Source organism: Poecilia reticulata, linkage group LG21, assembly GCF_000633615.1.
Source record: "Poecilia reticulata strain Guanapo linkage group LG21, Guppy_female_1.0+MT, whole genome shotgun sequence".
In the NCBI taxonomy this organism is placed as follows: domain Eukaryota; kingdom Metazoa; phylum Chordata; class Actinopteri; order Cyprinodontiformes; family Poeciliidae; genus Poecilia; species Poecilia reticulata.
In genome coordinates this window covers 7,427,028-7,441,363 of record NC_024351.1, presented here as the reverse complement: position 1 = coordinate 7,441,363, position 14,336 = coordinate 7,427,028, and the positions used below count along the sequence as shown (strand labels likewise).

General features: G+C 37.7%; 1 protein-coding gene across 1 annotated transcript; it reads right to left on the bottom strand.

The window, feature by feature from the left end:
- Positions 1–194: 194 nt before the first annotated feature.
- Positions 195–6,963, bottom strand: LOC103457563 (pro-opiomelanocortin-like). Its single transcript, XM_008397815.2, has 3 exons — positions 6,687–6,963; positions 2,953–3,091; positions 195–1,297 (listed from the first exon to the last, which is right to left on the bottom strand). The coding sequence occupies exons 2-3, from the start codon at positions 3,070–3,072 to the stop codon at positions 707–709; spliced, it is 711 nt and encodes a 236-aa protein (XP_008396037.1). The 5' UTR covers positions 3,073–3,091; positions 6,687–6,963; the 3' UTR covers positions 195–706.
- Positions 6,964–14,336: the final 7,373 nt, after the last annotated feature.

Below are 14,336 nucleotides of genomic sequence, written 5' to 3'. Positions count from 1 at the left end.
ATTTCTGACTGCAGCCTTTTTACCACAGCTGATGATCTGTGTTGAATTAAGTTAGTCCTGGAATTCCCAATTTTCAGTCTTTTGCTTCATCAGGATGAGTTTCCTTTTATTATTATTATGCATCTGGAGGGACATGTAGGCAAAACTAGACTGATCACGTTGAAAGCTTTTCAGATATGAAATGCCAACATAAAGAGTATTTGTTGTCTTTTTTTTATTTTGACTTTCAGAACAAAATGGGCTGTTAGCAGAAGTTGTTAATCATAAAACGTGTTACCTTTAAGACAAAATCAGTCTGAATTGTCAATTGCAAAAACGAAATATTTATTTTCAGAATAAATAACAAGAAGAAACCAGTCTGCCACTAAATGACTTCGACACGTACCATCCACGAAGAAGTATTTGTACAGCTAACATTTAAATCATTAGCTGAGTTTCCAATAAGAGTTATTACTTTGAAGCTCTCAAGTCATTTCCAAGAAATGAAAGCAGGTTGTGCTTTTTAATTTTTTTTGTCTTTGTATAGGCCTTTAATGAAATATTGGGCCCCAAAAATGACATTCTAAAGATGACAACTAATTTATGGAATTTACATTAAGACAAATAGAAACTAGCCAAGAGTCATTTTAAATTCACCCCTCTGCTCTTATTTTATTACCTTTACTCTATTTGGTCTACCTTTTTTTTTTATTTTTATTTTTTCTTTTTAGCCCATTATCATTTTCACATCCTTCACTAAAATGTTCTTGAATAACTTGGTCAGCTTTTCCCGAGGTTTCTCCTCCCACAGCTTCCCGAAGCCATTGTTTTGTTTGGATGCAGGCGGGCTGCCCCATCTGAAGTGACTCATCCTGTAGGTCTCGGCTTTTCTCTCCGGCGTGGCCCGAGACCTGAACCCGGCTCTGGGCCCGAGCAGATCCTTATTCTGATGCCTTCCTTTAACAACGCCTCCCTTTGATTCAGCTTTGTTCCAACTCAAGTGCCTGCGCGCCCGCAGGGGGAAGGCCTCCTCATCCAGAGCGGAGGGGAACACTTTAACAGGCCGGCGCTTTCTGCCGAAGGGCTTCCCCCAACGGAAATGCTCCATTGCGTAAGAGCGGCGCCGGTCGTCGTGGGCTTTCAGATCTCCCTCTGGTACTTTGCCTCCAGAAGCCAGAGTGGAGAGAATGATGTTGAGCAGCAGGTCACCCCTGTGGCTCTCCTCAGGATCACCAAAGTCGTCATTCTCCTGCTGACCTCTGACCCCGGGTGGCTTGATTTCAGGCTCGGTTTCGGGGGTGCAGAGGTGAAGGCAGTCCTGTGGGTCGGGGGGGAAACCACACAGACAGCAGCAACATGTAAAAATGCTATTTGTTCTATTTTAACATTTTTATTTAGAGTGTCAGCTAAATATTTCTTAAACCTATACTTACAAGTTCTGGCTATTCTAAAATATGTCTTTTAGAGTTACCCTTATATGGATCTGGATGTACGCTTCGACTCGCTGTTATGTTGAAAAATTTAATTCATCTTTGGAGAGAAAGAAAACCTCTCAGCCCTGCTCCTTACTCCTAATATGTGGAAACTACACGAGATACTTATCACATGTAGAAAACAACACGTCCTTGTTGGAAACTGCTGCAGCTCCTACAGTGCCGCTGTGTCAATTTATAAGTCTGTGACTGCAGGAAGTGAAGAGATTTATTTTGGTCATAAAATGGACGAGCGAAACCTTTGTTGTTCGGGAGCCTATGCTGTCCAGCTCTCGGCAGGCTTCCTGTCCAGCTTCTAGGTTTTTCTTCCCAATAACTTTGGAGAAATATCCCGTTTTAATGTTACTCCTTCCAGACATTTCCTCCAGCGTACCCCTCTTGGCCCGTTCCTTTTGAACAATGGGGCACTTCTGATCCTTTGCAACCTCTCTGACAACTATGACTCTGGCTTAAAGTTGCAAATGTGGGAAAGTGAGGGAAATGCTCCACGGATAGATGAGCTCTACTTCTGGTTAAGCATAATCAGTTGAACTAATGGCAGATGTGAAATGAAGCAGCCCATGAATCAGAAGGAGCTTCAGAAAGGTATGCATGCTTTTCCGACCAGCTTTTATATCTTAGGTTTTTTCCTTTTCATTTTTTTTTTTTTACATGACAGATTATTTTGTTCGTCTGTTCATTTGAGATAAACGTCCCACCATCTGTGGAAAAAGCCTGTGAATTATTTATCATGGCCTCGTATTTTTATTTGACAACCCCCCCCCCCCCATCTTTACTGGAGTGTACACACTTTTAAGTGCTGCTCTGTGAGTTTTGCTACCAGTTTTTAAATGGTTGATTCATAACCAGCGGGAAACTGTTTCCTTCTTCTTGAACAAAACCACGAAACGTTTTTATTTAGAGTGTCAGCTAAAAATTTAGCAAAAAGATTTCTAAATGATCCCCATATCTTCTGAAAAATTCAAGAACGATAGATGAACATTATTTTAATGATTCATCTTTTGGACTTTTTTTAAATAGCAAAATTAACATTGAATCAAGGATAAATTATTAAAACTTGTAGCATTTCCCTTTTTGAAAAATAACTTCTAACTGCTTAGTTTTAAATCTGCTTTCTTTACCAAAGTTGGACAAATTTTATTCACAATATATATATATATATATATATAAATAAAAAAACAAGAAACAATTGGATAATCAACTCTTTCATTTTTATTAAATTATCTTCCTGTGTAATTTAAGTTTGTAATGGTAGAAAAGGTACATAAGTTAAGATTATGACAAAAATATTCAGAAGGACTTCATGTTCTTTTAGAAAATCTTTAAAAAGATGAACCAGAAAAAGCTGCGGATCCTTATTTTCCATCATTGTTCCAAATGATGACATTATTATGTGTCATTATTTTGTCATTATGGCAGAAAATGAGAGGAAATAAGTGACCAGGCACAGCAAATAGTGCTTAAAAATAATTTGACTCACCTGTATTATGTTCTTGTTGCTCAAGTCGTTGCATGTAGAGCTCTCCAAGCACACCGAGCCAGACCCAGAGCTGCACATAAATCCCATCAGAACCATAAACAACCAGCACTGACACACCATCTTCCTCTCCAACTCAGAGCTGGAAAAAAAAAAAAAAAAGAAGCGCAAAGTTTTTAAGAGCACTGGAAATGTTTCTGACCCAGCAGAGGTAAATCTTCACTTGATCACTGGGGAGAAGAATTTTGCTGGTCACTAGAAGAAACAGAGTCTTTTGATCTTTATTCTTGTGTAACACATTCCTCCCTTATATAACTCAATTTGCCTTAATGCTGTCTTTGAGATGAGATGATCTGTATAGCTATGTGTCATGGTTGAATAATAGCTGAGCTCAAATACCAGCGCTGATCGTTCCTGAGCCCGTGTTGTAGCAGATGGTCGTGTTCATCACATGCGTCTTATCTAAACCAGATCTACCAAAGGGGAAACGCTGTCACTTTTATATGTTTCACATCGTCAAATAGCTTACTGTAAGAGAACTTGAGTAAATACAACATGCAGTTTTCCAATGATAATGCAAGAGAAGATGTAACTTATCAAGTGAAAAATGTGTTGTTGGTTTTTTAAACTGTGATTAACTATTTCTGGTTTGATTTCACCATCTACTTGACTGACACACTTGTAGGACCAAAAAAAAAAAAAATTACCTAAACTGAACCTGTCTGACAAAATGGAATATCTGAAAAAGCAGCGCATCGTTTTCTGATTGACAGATATTCAAAGGCCTGACGAAAATGACTCAAAGGTGCATTAGTGACCCATCTGGGAGATCAAAACACAACCCAGAAGAACTAGTGATGGACCAAGAGACTTTTGGGAAAATGCTCCATTTACTGATAAGATAAAAGCATTATTGGTAGAACTTTGAAATTTTTTATCTCTATCAGAAAACGTGGAAGGAGAATGTGCAGCCATCTGTTTGTGATATATGATCCAAAGCAAATCAGCAAGTCTACCTCTGAACAGCACACACTTAAGAAAACAAAATTAAGATTTTTAGAACGGTCTGATCAAAGTCAAGGATTGAATGCTGTGGCATGACATTTAACGGGCTGCTCATGCTTAAAAACCCTCCAATATGGCAAGACAAGAGACGAAATTCCTCCACAGTGACGTCAAAGACATATTAAAAGTTATCAAAGATGACTGATGAAATTTGTTGCTGACAAAGCGGCCACTCACCTTTTCCACACATGGTTGATTTGAATAGTCTTTTTCACTTTTAAACAATGAATTAATCATTTAAAAAAAATAAATTATGGCTTTACTCTGGTTTTCTAACTAGGGTTATCTTGGGAAGCTGATGACCAAGACACACTATGAGGTTTTTTTGAGAGGACATCACAATAGGCCCTCAGAGTTATGTACAGAGAATTCATTGAAATTATTAGAAAAAGTGACCTGCTAAGTCCAAAGACAAACTTTTGAAGATCTTTGAAAAGCTTATAAAGTTGTAGATTTTCTTCCTATTTATGATGCTTTCTTACTCGATTGTTTCTCACGGCTTGATTCTGATGTTGCAGAAGAGAAGCGAAAGGACATGAAACATCTGGGCTCTCTTTTCTGATTGCTTATTTCAAAGCTTTCAAATGAAACTGATTCATTGTACGCACAAACAAAGCCCGTCTTTGTCTCGGCCACTCCAAGGTTGAGCACTGACGTCTGGCCTGTCACTGTCACTTTAAAAGTAAGTCAGCTATACCTATAAAAATACTTTAGCCTTCTATGTAACATTCACATCGTTAAGCCGTTTGCAACAAAAAAAAAAAAAAAAAAATTGTTGAAGTTTTTACTTCAATGGAACAGCTGGAAAACAACATGGAGTCACCACTTTTTATTTTACTAATTTTTAGAAATTAGCTTTTTGATTTTGAAATAATTTCTACATATAAGAGCTGGGTTTTTTTTTCAGATCTTGTGGAGGAAAACAATATTGGAATTTCTAAGCCAAAGACCAGCATAGGTAGAGCCAACTTAAGTTCAGCAACATTTAGCCAATCATAAGCCAGAATAGTTAAGCAGCATGTGGGAAAGGAGAACATGTCCACTCATGTGTTTAACCCGGAAACCCACTGGGGCAGTTTATGGTTTGGTGAATTATTTGACTGCAAATGTTGTAATGCCCGAACTCACAAGCTGTTAAGCATCTGTGCTTTTATAGACTTCCTCCATCTATGCATCAGTCGGGCTCCATCAGCAGGACTGCTTGCCTTAGTAACAGTAATGATGACCGACCAAGCCAGCAGCAGTTACGGCTTTTCTTTGTCAAGCTGTAACATCAAACATATGTTGTTCCATTAAAAAAATTCTGATACATTTTAGACCCTTACTTCTTTAGGAAAGTTAGGAATCCCTTCAAAAAAGCTACTGGATCTAAAAACTTTACTGCTTTGCTATTATTTTACACATTGTCTATAAGACTGTACAAAAGAAAATCCTAATGCAGCTGTAAAAAAAAAAGCAAACTAAATAAATCTTGTGCGTTTTTATTGAGTTTCATGGTAAAAACAAAAACTGTATGGTAGAAATAAATTCACAAAACTTGTGGTTCAATAAATATTTCAATATTATTGTTGACTATTTCTGAGCCTCTGTACCAGCCTTTAACCCAGTGCATTCTGGACAGACAATGCACAATTATTTTACAATGCTGAGAAATTTTTTTATAGCCTTCTTTTCTTTTTTTTTTAAATTATTAAATCTGAAAATGTACTTACTTTTTTCTGTAATCTTTTTTCTGACATAACATCTGTCATGAACATAAAGAAGTCTTTATGAATGTCTACTGTTGTCATGAAGTGTCATTCCGTAAATAAGGACACTTTTAATACAAAGTTGCTCTAAAAGTTGCATTAAAAGTCAATTAAAGGTGCCAACTTTGCATGATATATAAATTATGATAATTTAATGCAAAGTTTGCATTTTTAATGGACTTTCAATGCAACTTTTAGAGCAACTTTGCATTAAAAGTATCATTATTTACCGAATGACACTTCATGACAACAGTCATAGACATTCATAAAGACTTCTTCATATTCATGACAGGTGTTATGTCATGTTTATCACAGTGTCATGTCAGTCTTATGCACACCTCTTCAAATAAAGTGTTACCAATTTTCTTTCCTCGCTTTATTCTTTGGATATTTTCTTTACAGATTTTAGTTCAAAAATGACAATTTTCAAACAATTGTTCTCATTATCAAGTTTTTAAACATTTAAAGTTCAATCAGAACTTTTTTTTCTTACTTTTGTTTTCTCCAGTTTCCTGGGTGATTAAAACAGGCATCAATTGTGTGAGATAATAATCTTGTCTTTGTTGAGAAACTGGCTCCTGGTGCATTTTCGCCTCCCTGCTCTGTTATTGTGACTCCTTGGTGGGTTTTTGTTTTTGTAGCTCTGGCGGAGACTCATCTCTTCCTACAGCATGACTCACTCAGCTGAGATCTGCACTGATATACGCACTTTGATAAGAGGAGCCTACAAAGCTGCAATAAAATGAAATGCTTTTCTTTTTTTTTTTTTTTAAGTAACATTAGAAAACAATCAAAATCAGACCTTAAACTTTTTCAAACATCTGCCCAAAATGCACTTCAAAGTGCTACCCTTGCTTGTCATTACATTTAACCCATTCATATCAGTGCCATTAAAATAACATTTTATTAAATTTTTTTTTTTACCTTTTTAAAAATCCTTGTCCTCCCTTCTTGCTTCCCCTCCTATGTCTTGGCTCCTCAGCTCTCGCAGACTTCCAGTCACAGTCACTCTCTGGCTCCCGCTTTGTCCGGTCCCAGTAATAAAATGCTCAGTAGGAGATAGGCTCGCTGTTGTCTCTTTTGACGATGAAAGCTCTTTCTTTATAGTTGCAAGAATTAAAGAGTGTTGAGTCTCAAGGCCTCTGGGTGTGATTGAGGTGCGGCATCAACTTCTCTGCTCCAAACGGGGAGGAGTGTGTGCGCTTTTGTGCATGGCCACCCACACGGCTCCTGATCAATACTGCGAGCTCTCTTCAACCCAGAATAAAAAAAAAAAAAAGTAGAAGAAATCAAACATGACTGAACGACTTACCTTACCTCACTGTGCTCTTTATATTTTATTATTTTATTATTTTAATGCACTTCTAGAAAGCCTCAAATATCCCCAAGAAGTGTTTCATTGGGATGTTTTTGTTCTTTCCGGTAATTTCTTGAATTGATGTTCGCCTTTAACACATGACCATTAAAACAGTGGCTCTTTAGCTGTGAACACTGGAAGGTCTGGGTCAGAATCCCTAAAAGGCTTAACCTAATTGCTCATGTGTGAACACAATTAAGGGGGCTTGTAAAGTCAACCTGACCAATTCAATCGTTTTCTTGTTTTTTTTTTTTCTCTTTATTTTTGGAAGTTGTGCGTGTGTCCCTGAATGGAAACTTCATTATAAGGGTCTGAGTCACTGGCCAGACGTCATGGGAGACGAAGACACACACGGACAGAAGCACACCAACACAGGACTTCACAAAGGGAGGAGAAGAGAGGGAGAAAAATTCAACCTATTCACTTTTTTTTTTTTTTTTTTTTTTTTTTTCAGTGTGAAGTTTTATATACCGTCACCTGCACAAGTGTTCAGATTTTGCCCAAGGACAAACCACATAAAACGGGAGCGGACTGGTCTTGATATAGGAGGGAGATGTGTGCTTGTTATGAAAGAGGTTTTAAAGTGTATCAAATTCAGATAGAATAGCTGAATAGAATTTCTATTAGTCTAAACCCATTCTGCCGTGTCCTTAAACATCTCCATTCATCTTCCTCGTCTTTTATTTACTCGTTCATCATGACCTCTGACCAAAGATATTTAAACTTTGCACGTCGGAAATCCTGAGTCTTACATCTTCTTCCGCTCGAGGCTTGAACTGCAGCTAGTTTGAGAGCTTCGTATTGTTTCTGCAGCCATAACACCATAATAGGTTGATTCCTGTTGCTGTTGTTGCAGAGTAAAACCCTGAAATAGCCATGACCTCAAACTTAAACGTATCTTTCCACATCAAAGCAACATTTGTAGCTGAGATTATAGAACGTCCTGGAGAGGACGGGGAAGAGTTTCACCCCGTCCTCTCCAGGGTCGATTTCAAAAGGCCAGCTGGGATCGGGGTCACTGATCATTTACAGATTAAACTGAGGAGTCGTTCTCCACCTCCCCCCCCCAAAAAAATCAATAGATTTACCTTATTTTCTTCAGGTTGCTGTATGTGACTAGGACACTTGCTGAGTAAATAACCCATCACATTTGTAAATTCTTTAAACACATGGTTATTTTACTATCAAATTTAACAATAATGAACATTTATATGAATTTAATCAAACTATTAAACCTAAAGAAGAGGCCATTTAAATTTTCTTTGTAAAATGTGGGGGGGAATACATTTCTGCTGAGGAACAGGTATCTTTTTTGCTGTTGTTGATGTAGAGTTGCAGACTTATGTAATCAGGAAGATATTGCACCTTGTAGGGAAGAGTGAGAGAAGGAAACCCTTGCTCTCCAAGAACATCTGGACAAACAGTAAGACATTTTCAATAGTATTGTGCCTGAGCTTTTACTCAGAAAATCTGTATTTGTTGACGTTTATCCCTTTCCAGAGATAAATACAAAGTAAGACTGGACATCAATATATCAAAATTTCATCAAAAAAGAACTAAATATTGAATAGGTGTTCAATATTTATGTAGTCATAAATAATAATAATAATAATAATAATAATAATAATAATAATAATAATAATAATAATAATAATAATAATAATAATAATAATAATAATAATAATAATAATAATAATAATAATAATAATAATAATAATAATAATAATAATAATAATAATAAAAAAAAAGACAGGGTTTCATGATTTCAAATGTGATGAGAATGAATTTCAGGCTGTGATCCTGCTGTATTTATCAGACTCAGTTTCTGTGAGGTCGCTTTTTCAGCCATAGAAATCAAAGCTTGCTGCAGCACATTGATCTGCTGCCGTGTTCCCTGATTGGGCTTAAGATACGACAAAGTGCTTAATCCTCACGCTGTTCGCTGACTCGCTCAGATTCGGGGCTTTCGAACCCGCAAACGGGGACTTGAGCGATGGCAAAACCTGAACACCTTATTTCACAAACAGATTCTGAAGTTAGATGCCTAGAATTGTTGTGTTATCTGCATTTTTTTTTAAAACAGATCAACATGTCAAAAGACAAGAAAGCTCTTTAATGTGGAGTTACAGGTAAAATTATTAACCCCCCACTGCAAATGTGGTTGTGTGCGCAACAAATTATCAACAAATTGAATCATAGCAATTTAAATAGCACGACACAGCTAACATTCCAAGTTGTTTCTGCCAATTCAACACAAAAGGTTACTTTTAAATGACAACCCTGTGTCAAAACACCGCTCAGCAGAGCACGCTTTTCCTGTTACGACATGCAACAAACGTTTCTCACGGTCAGACACACCTACTGAGGAACAGGGGAAGGTCTCCACTTCATCAGTAGTCATAGGTTTGGATTTTTGGGTGCTGCAGGTGACTTTTTCTAAATCTCAAGAGTTTTTCTTTTTCTCTTTTTTTTTAACAATTCAAATCAGGCAACAATGATGGCTACTCCGGCATCTTCTGACGCCAAGCTTCGGTGGACTGTGAGGTGTATTTGGGACCACTGCCCTGATTAAATCCAGTTTGCCGTCCAGATGCTGCAGGTTTCCAGTGTCAGAGGAAATGATGCAATCCCGGAGCATCACTGAAACACCCACATGCTTCCCTCTTCTTGTCAGTGAATGCTTCATCCTTGTGCCTCCAGACATGCTCGAAATGTTTTCCTTCTCCTCGTTTATAGATTACATTGGAGCTGTCTTCTCTTGTTTTGCTTGCGGCGTTCAGGCATGGAGCCCTCCGGTATTTTTATTTTATGCCTCTCTGTGGAAAGTGAAACCTCAGTGGCTGCTGCCACCGAGTCTGCCCTTTTGCAGTCAGTCAGAGGTTTTTGACCACCAGCCTCCTCGAGAATCTGTTGGCGGCCACTGACAACTTCCTCTTTCTGAACTTCTTTAGTCTCGATCTCCTTGAGTTTAAACTTGTGATGCTACTCTCAGGGAAAAGTTCAGAAGACAATGACATTTTTGATTGGATTATGTGTGTCTGGGACCAGACCTGATTCGCAGAGAGCATTGTATTTGAATACAACCCTTTTAATGTCAATTTAATTCAACTACAAAAACAGTTCGTATGTGGATTGCTCATTGCTAATACTTGAACAAATTTGAACTTTTCCAATAAACCCCCCCCTCTCAGTGGGGGATGAAACACTTTAAGTGCAGCTACGTTCTGTAGCTTGTTCATGTCAGACTCTGTCAGCAAAGGCAAGATCTTGAAAATTGACTTTGGAGTCAATGTGAACGCAGAGCAACTGCAATAACCATTGTGTGACTGGAAATTCAGCAGACTTAGTCAGAGACCTTGGAGAAGCACTCTGAAGAAGACATTCATAGTCGGCCTTGTTAAGTGAATTACAATAATCAATACAAAACCAAATAGATCTTGTCTAAAATCAGAGTGCATTCAGTTCCTTAAACTGAGAAAGTTCCCATCAGCACTTGCACTACATCTGTAAAAAACAAGTAGGCACTTAAACAAGAAATATGACCGAAAGTCAACAGCAATAGATGGATAAAATATGTGAGGCAAAATCTGCCCTTCAGATAGCGTTGTACTTCTGATTTGCAGGAAAGTGAGTTCTAAAGTAGAAACGGAGCATTTCATTGTACGTTTGCAACAAGTTTCTGCCAGACACGACAATATTAAGTGTACTGGAAACAACGGAGGAGGCTTAGAGATTAGTGTAGATATTCTGCTGCTTGATTGTAGTGATAAACCACAGATGTGCAAAGAATTCCAGCTTAGCGCTGTCTGCCAGGCCCGTGTGCACACCCCCACGCGCACAGCATGGGAGGAAGAGGAGGGAAGCACATGGGGAGGAGGCAGAGGTGCTAGAAGGCAGCAAACTGTTTTAGTTAGCATTGGCAGTCGCTCCCACGATTACAATATCAGACATTCAAATATAAATCTTCTTTGGTGAGACAGCAACAAATCCTTATCGGTAAATACGACTCTACTAAAGACAGATGAAAAAAGTGCAGACATGAGCGAATTCAAAGATGGGATAGCAAGGAAACAGTTTAGATGAATTTAACTTCAAAGTTAATCTGAATATGACAGTCAAGTGTTCACGATTTCCCCCTTCTCAAAGCTGAGACGAATCCTTATTCTGTTGCCTTAATCATAAACAGCAAGAATAACCTTTCTGCATGAGGAGAAGAGCATGACTCCTCAAATATTTGTCCAAAGTTGCCTCAGGCTCTGATGGTAAAAATAAAATTAAACCGATGATCACTTTTACTTTTTGTTTATTCACAATTTTGTGGCCTGAAAATGGACAGGGTGGCGTGACTTTCAGTTTTTGATTGTTATTCACAGGTCCTGCTTGTAAATTTGAGTCACGGTTCTATATAAATGCAGAAGGTATTTTTGAGATAGAAAGACTTATGCAAATGCGTCACAAATGTGAAAAAACGATATATATATATTTGTAAACCATTATAAATCTTGATCTAATTGGTCTGACTTCAGATGAAGCAGCCTACTATTAAAGTAAGCAAACTGGAGAGCTTACAGGAAATTACTGGATAGAGATCAGGTAACAATGTTGTAGTTAAATTGTGAATACATGGTCTGATCAGTGTCTCAAACCCTCAGGCCAGTTAACTCAGATTATGGATTGTTGCTGCTTGCTAATACTGATGCTTGTCTGCGAGACACGGTTATGTGTCTCCCTGATGACTAATTCCATTTCCTTCAGGAAACAAGTGAAGTTTATTGCCCGATATGTGTGAAGTGTTTCTCTGACGTGGACACTTCGCAGTCTATGGAAGGGGGGGGGGGGGGAGAGCAAGTGCTTGAGGTTCTGATATAATACATTTACGTAAGGCCCACACCGTGGCAGATAAACCCGAAAAAGAGGAATTGGGGCTTAGAAAAGGGAGTTCTGGCTGAACATATCTCTCCAGATGGTTTCACTTAGATTCTAACCTTAAAGGTAAACCTCTTTTTCAGCACTGCACGCTCACACTCAAACAAACTAGGCTGAATTAATACATGAGATCTGTTGCAAATCTAAAGCAAAGAGGAAAGGGGATATGATAAAACTTCGTAAGGTCATGATTCTGTGGACTTTATGCTTTACTTTTGTTTTGGTTTTTGTCCTTTGTCAATCATTTGCCATGTTTGTTTCCCACTATTCCCTGTAGTATTTGTGCCGCTGCGTTTGGTCACTTCCTTCGATTTTATTCCCCGCATTGCTTCTGTCATGATTCTTGTTGATATGCTGCAGGTTCTTTTCATCTTCTGCTCTCATCTCTCATCAAGTTGCTTTTTATTAAGAGATAAAAAGAGAGACGTCAAGTTCAATACCTCATTGAAAAGGCAATTTGGTATCCAACATCTCCTTATAAACCGAGACACTTGTTTAGACAGTTGTGAACGAACCAAGCAATACAAGATGAAATGCTGAGAAACCCCCCCAATAATGATACGTCATTGTTGTTATTATTAAAGATAATGCTAGGTTTTAAGCAATGAAGTTGCAGAAAGCGAGAGAGTGAGAAAAAAAAACAATCAAATTACTTTTTCATGAGAATCTGAAACTGCAAACAGATTAAGAAATAATGTTTTGTTATCTTATGCTGGTGTTTTTCGTTTTTCATGCTGTCTTTTAAGTGAATACTTTTTATGTTTCAGCAATGTTGTGGATTGTAAAGCTTAATCAGACTCAAAGCTGCCTCTGATAAATTGATGGACCTGTTTGGGAATGTCATTAAAGGGAATGTAAAACGCAAATTGTTTCACATTTTCTTTTCAAACCATGTGCAATACTGTTCGCGTATGCAAATATATACATTGCCCTATAATTAAGCCATAAAATGTATAAAAACGTTCTGAAGACAAAGGAACACGATTGTCACTGGGATTTTGCTGCTGCGACTTCCAGGAGAGCCACAAGAGGTTGCAATTTGTTCACAAATCCGACAGCTGTGGACTTCTGTCTCCTCAGAGTGAAGCTGTTCATTTTACAGGATATTCTGCAAGGGAATCATTATAAATAATAATAAAAAAATAATCATTATCAAGAATGCAGAAAAAAATAAAAATGTGTGAGAGATAGCTCATTTGTCAGCTATCTCTGACAAATGAGCCTCACACTGCTTCTGAATAGAAATGTCTCACTTTAATTAACATTTTTCACTCTCTTCTTGATAGCAAATACCTGTTTTTTTTGTTTTTTTTTTGCTCCTGTACCTCTATGAAATATTCTAGTTGTCATAGATTTGTCAATAACCGTGACATACAAAGCCAGTAAATTTCCAATTATTTGACATTTCATTGACTACTTCTCAGTTGAATAAACGTAACCCCTTAATTGTCATGATGACACTGATGTCCTCGTGAACCCATTGACTTACATGTAGATTTTTGGGGGGGCTTTTAGAAAGATAAATAAATTATATTACAGTGCTCTATTATGGTAAGTAAACTATAATATATTATCTGTTTGTTACTGTAGAAAGTATTCTATTTTTTTTTTTGTTCAATATAAAGATATTTTAAGTAACTTCACCTTATTGTTTTACATTTGCATAAAAGTAGGCCTACATGCTAAAAAATGTAGGCTATATGCAGATAAGTCGCCCCATTCACGGTGTGACTCATTTGCCCGCCTAAAGACAGACAGAAGGGACATGGACATGTGAGGGGTCTCCTTTGTTCCGCGTTTAGTCTCCTCCGTGGCCCCTGGAAAACCATTAAACGAGTAGGACTTCTCCCAGGAGCCCGGCATTTCTCGGATTCCTCGTGTCTGATGTCACAGCAGAGAGGACGGGGCTCCAGTGGCGTCTGGACTCACGGATGCGTTCACGGTCAGCGACGAGGACACGAGACCTGAGCTTCCCATGGGGGATATTTTTCAAACAGCGATGCCTTTCTATGGTGATTTAAAAGAGGAAAAGGTACAAGAAATTACTTACTCATTTTTTAAAGTAATTTTTTGAGCAAGTTTTCAAACAGCGACACAGTCTGTGGTGATTTAAAAGAGGAAAACGTAAAAGGTACAAGAGATTACTTAATAATATTTTTTGGTATTTTTTAAAAGGAGTTTTATTTTTATTTTTTGTATCTATCTATCTATCTATCTATCTATCTATCTATCTATCTATCTATCTATCTATCTATCTATCTATCTATCTATCTATCTATCTATCTATCTAT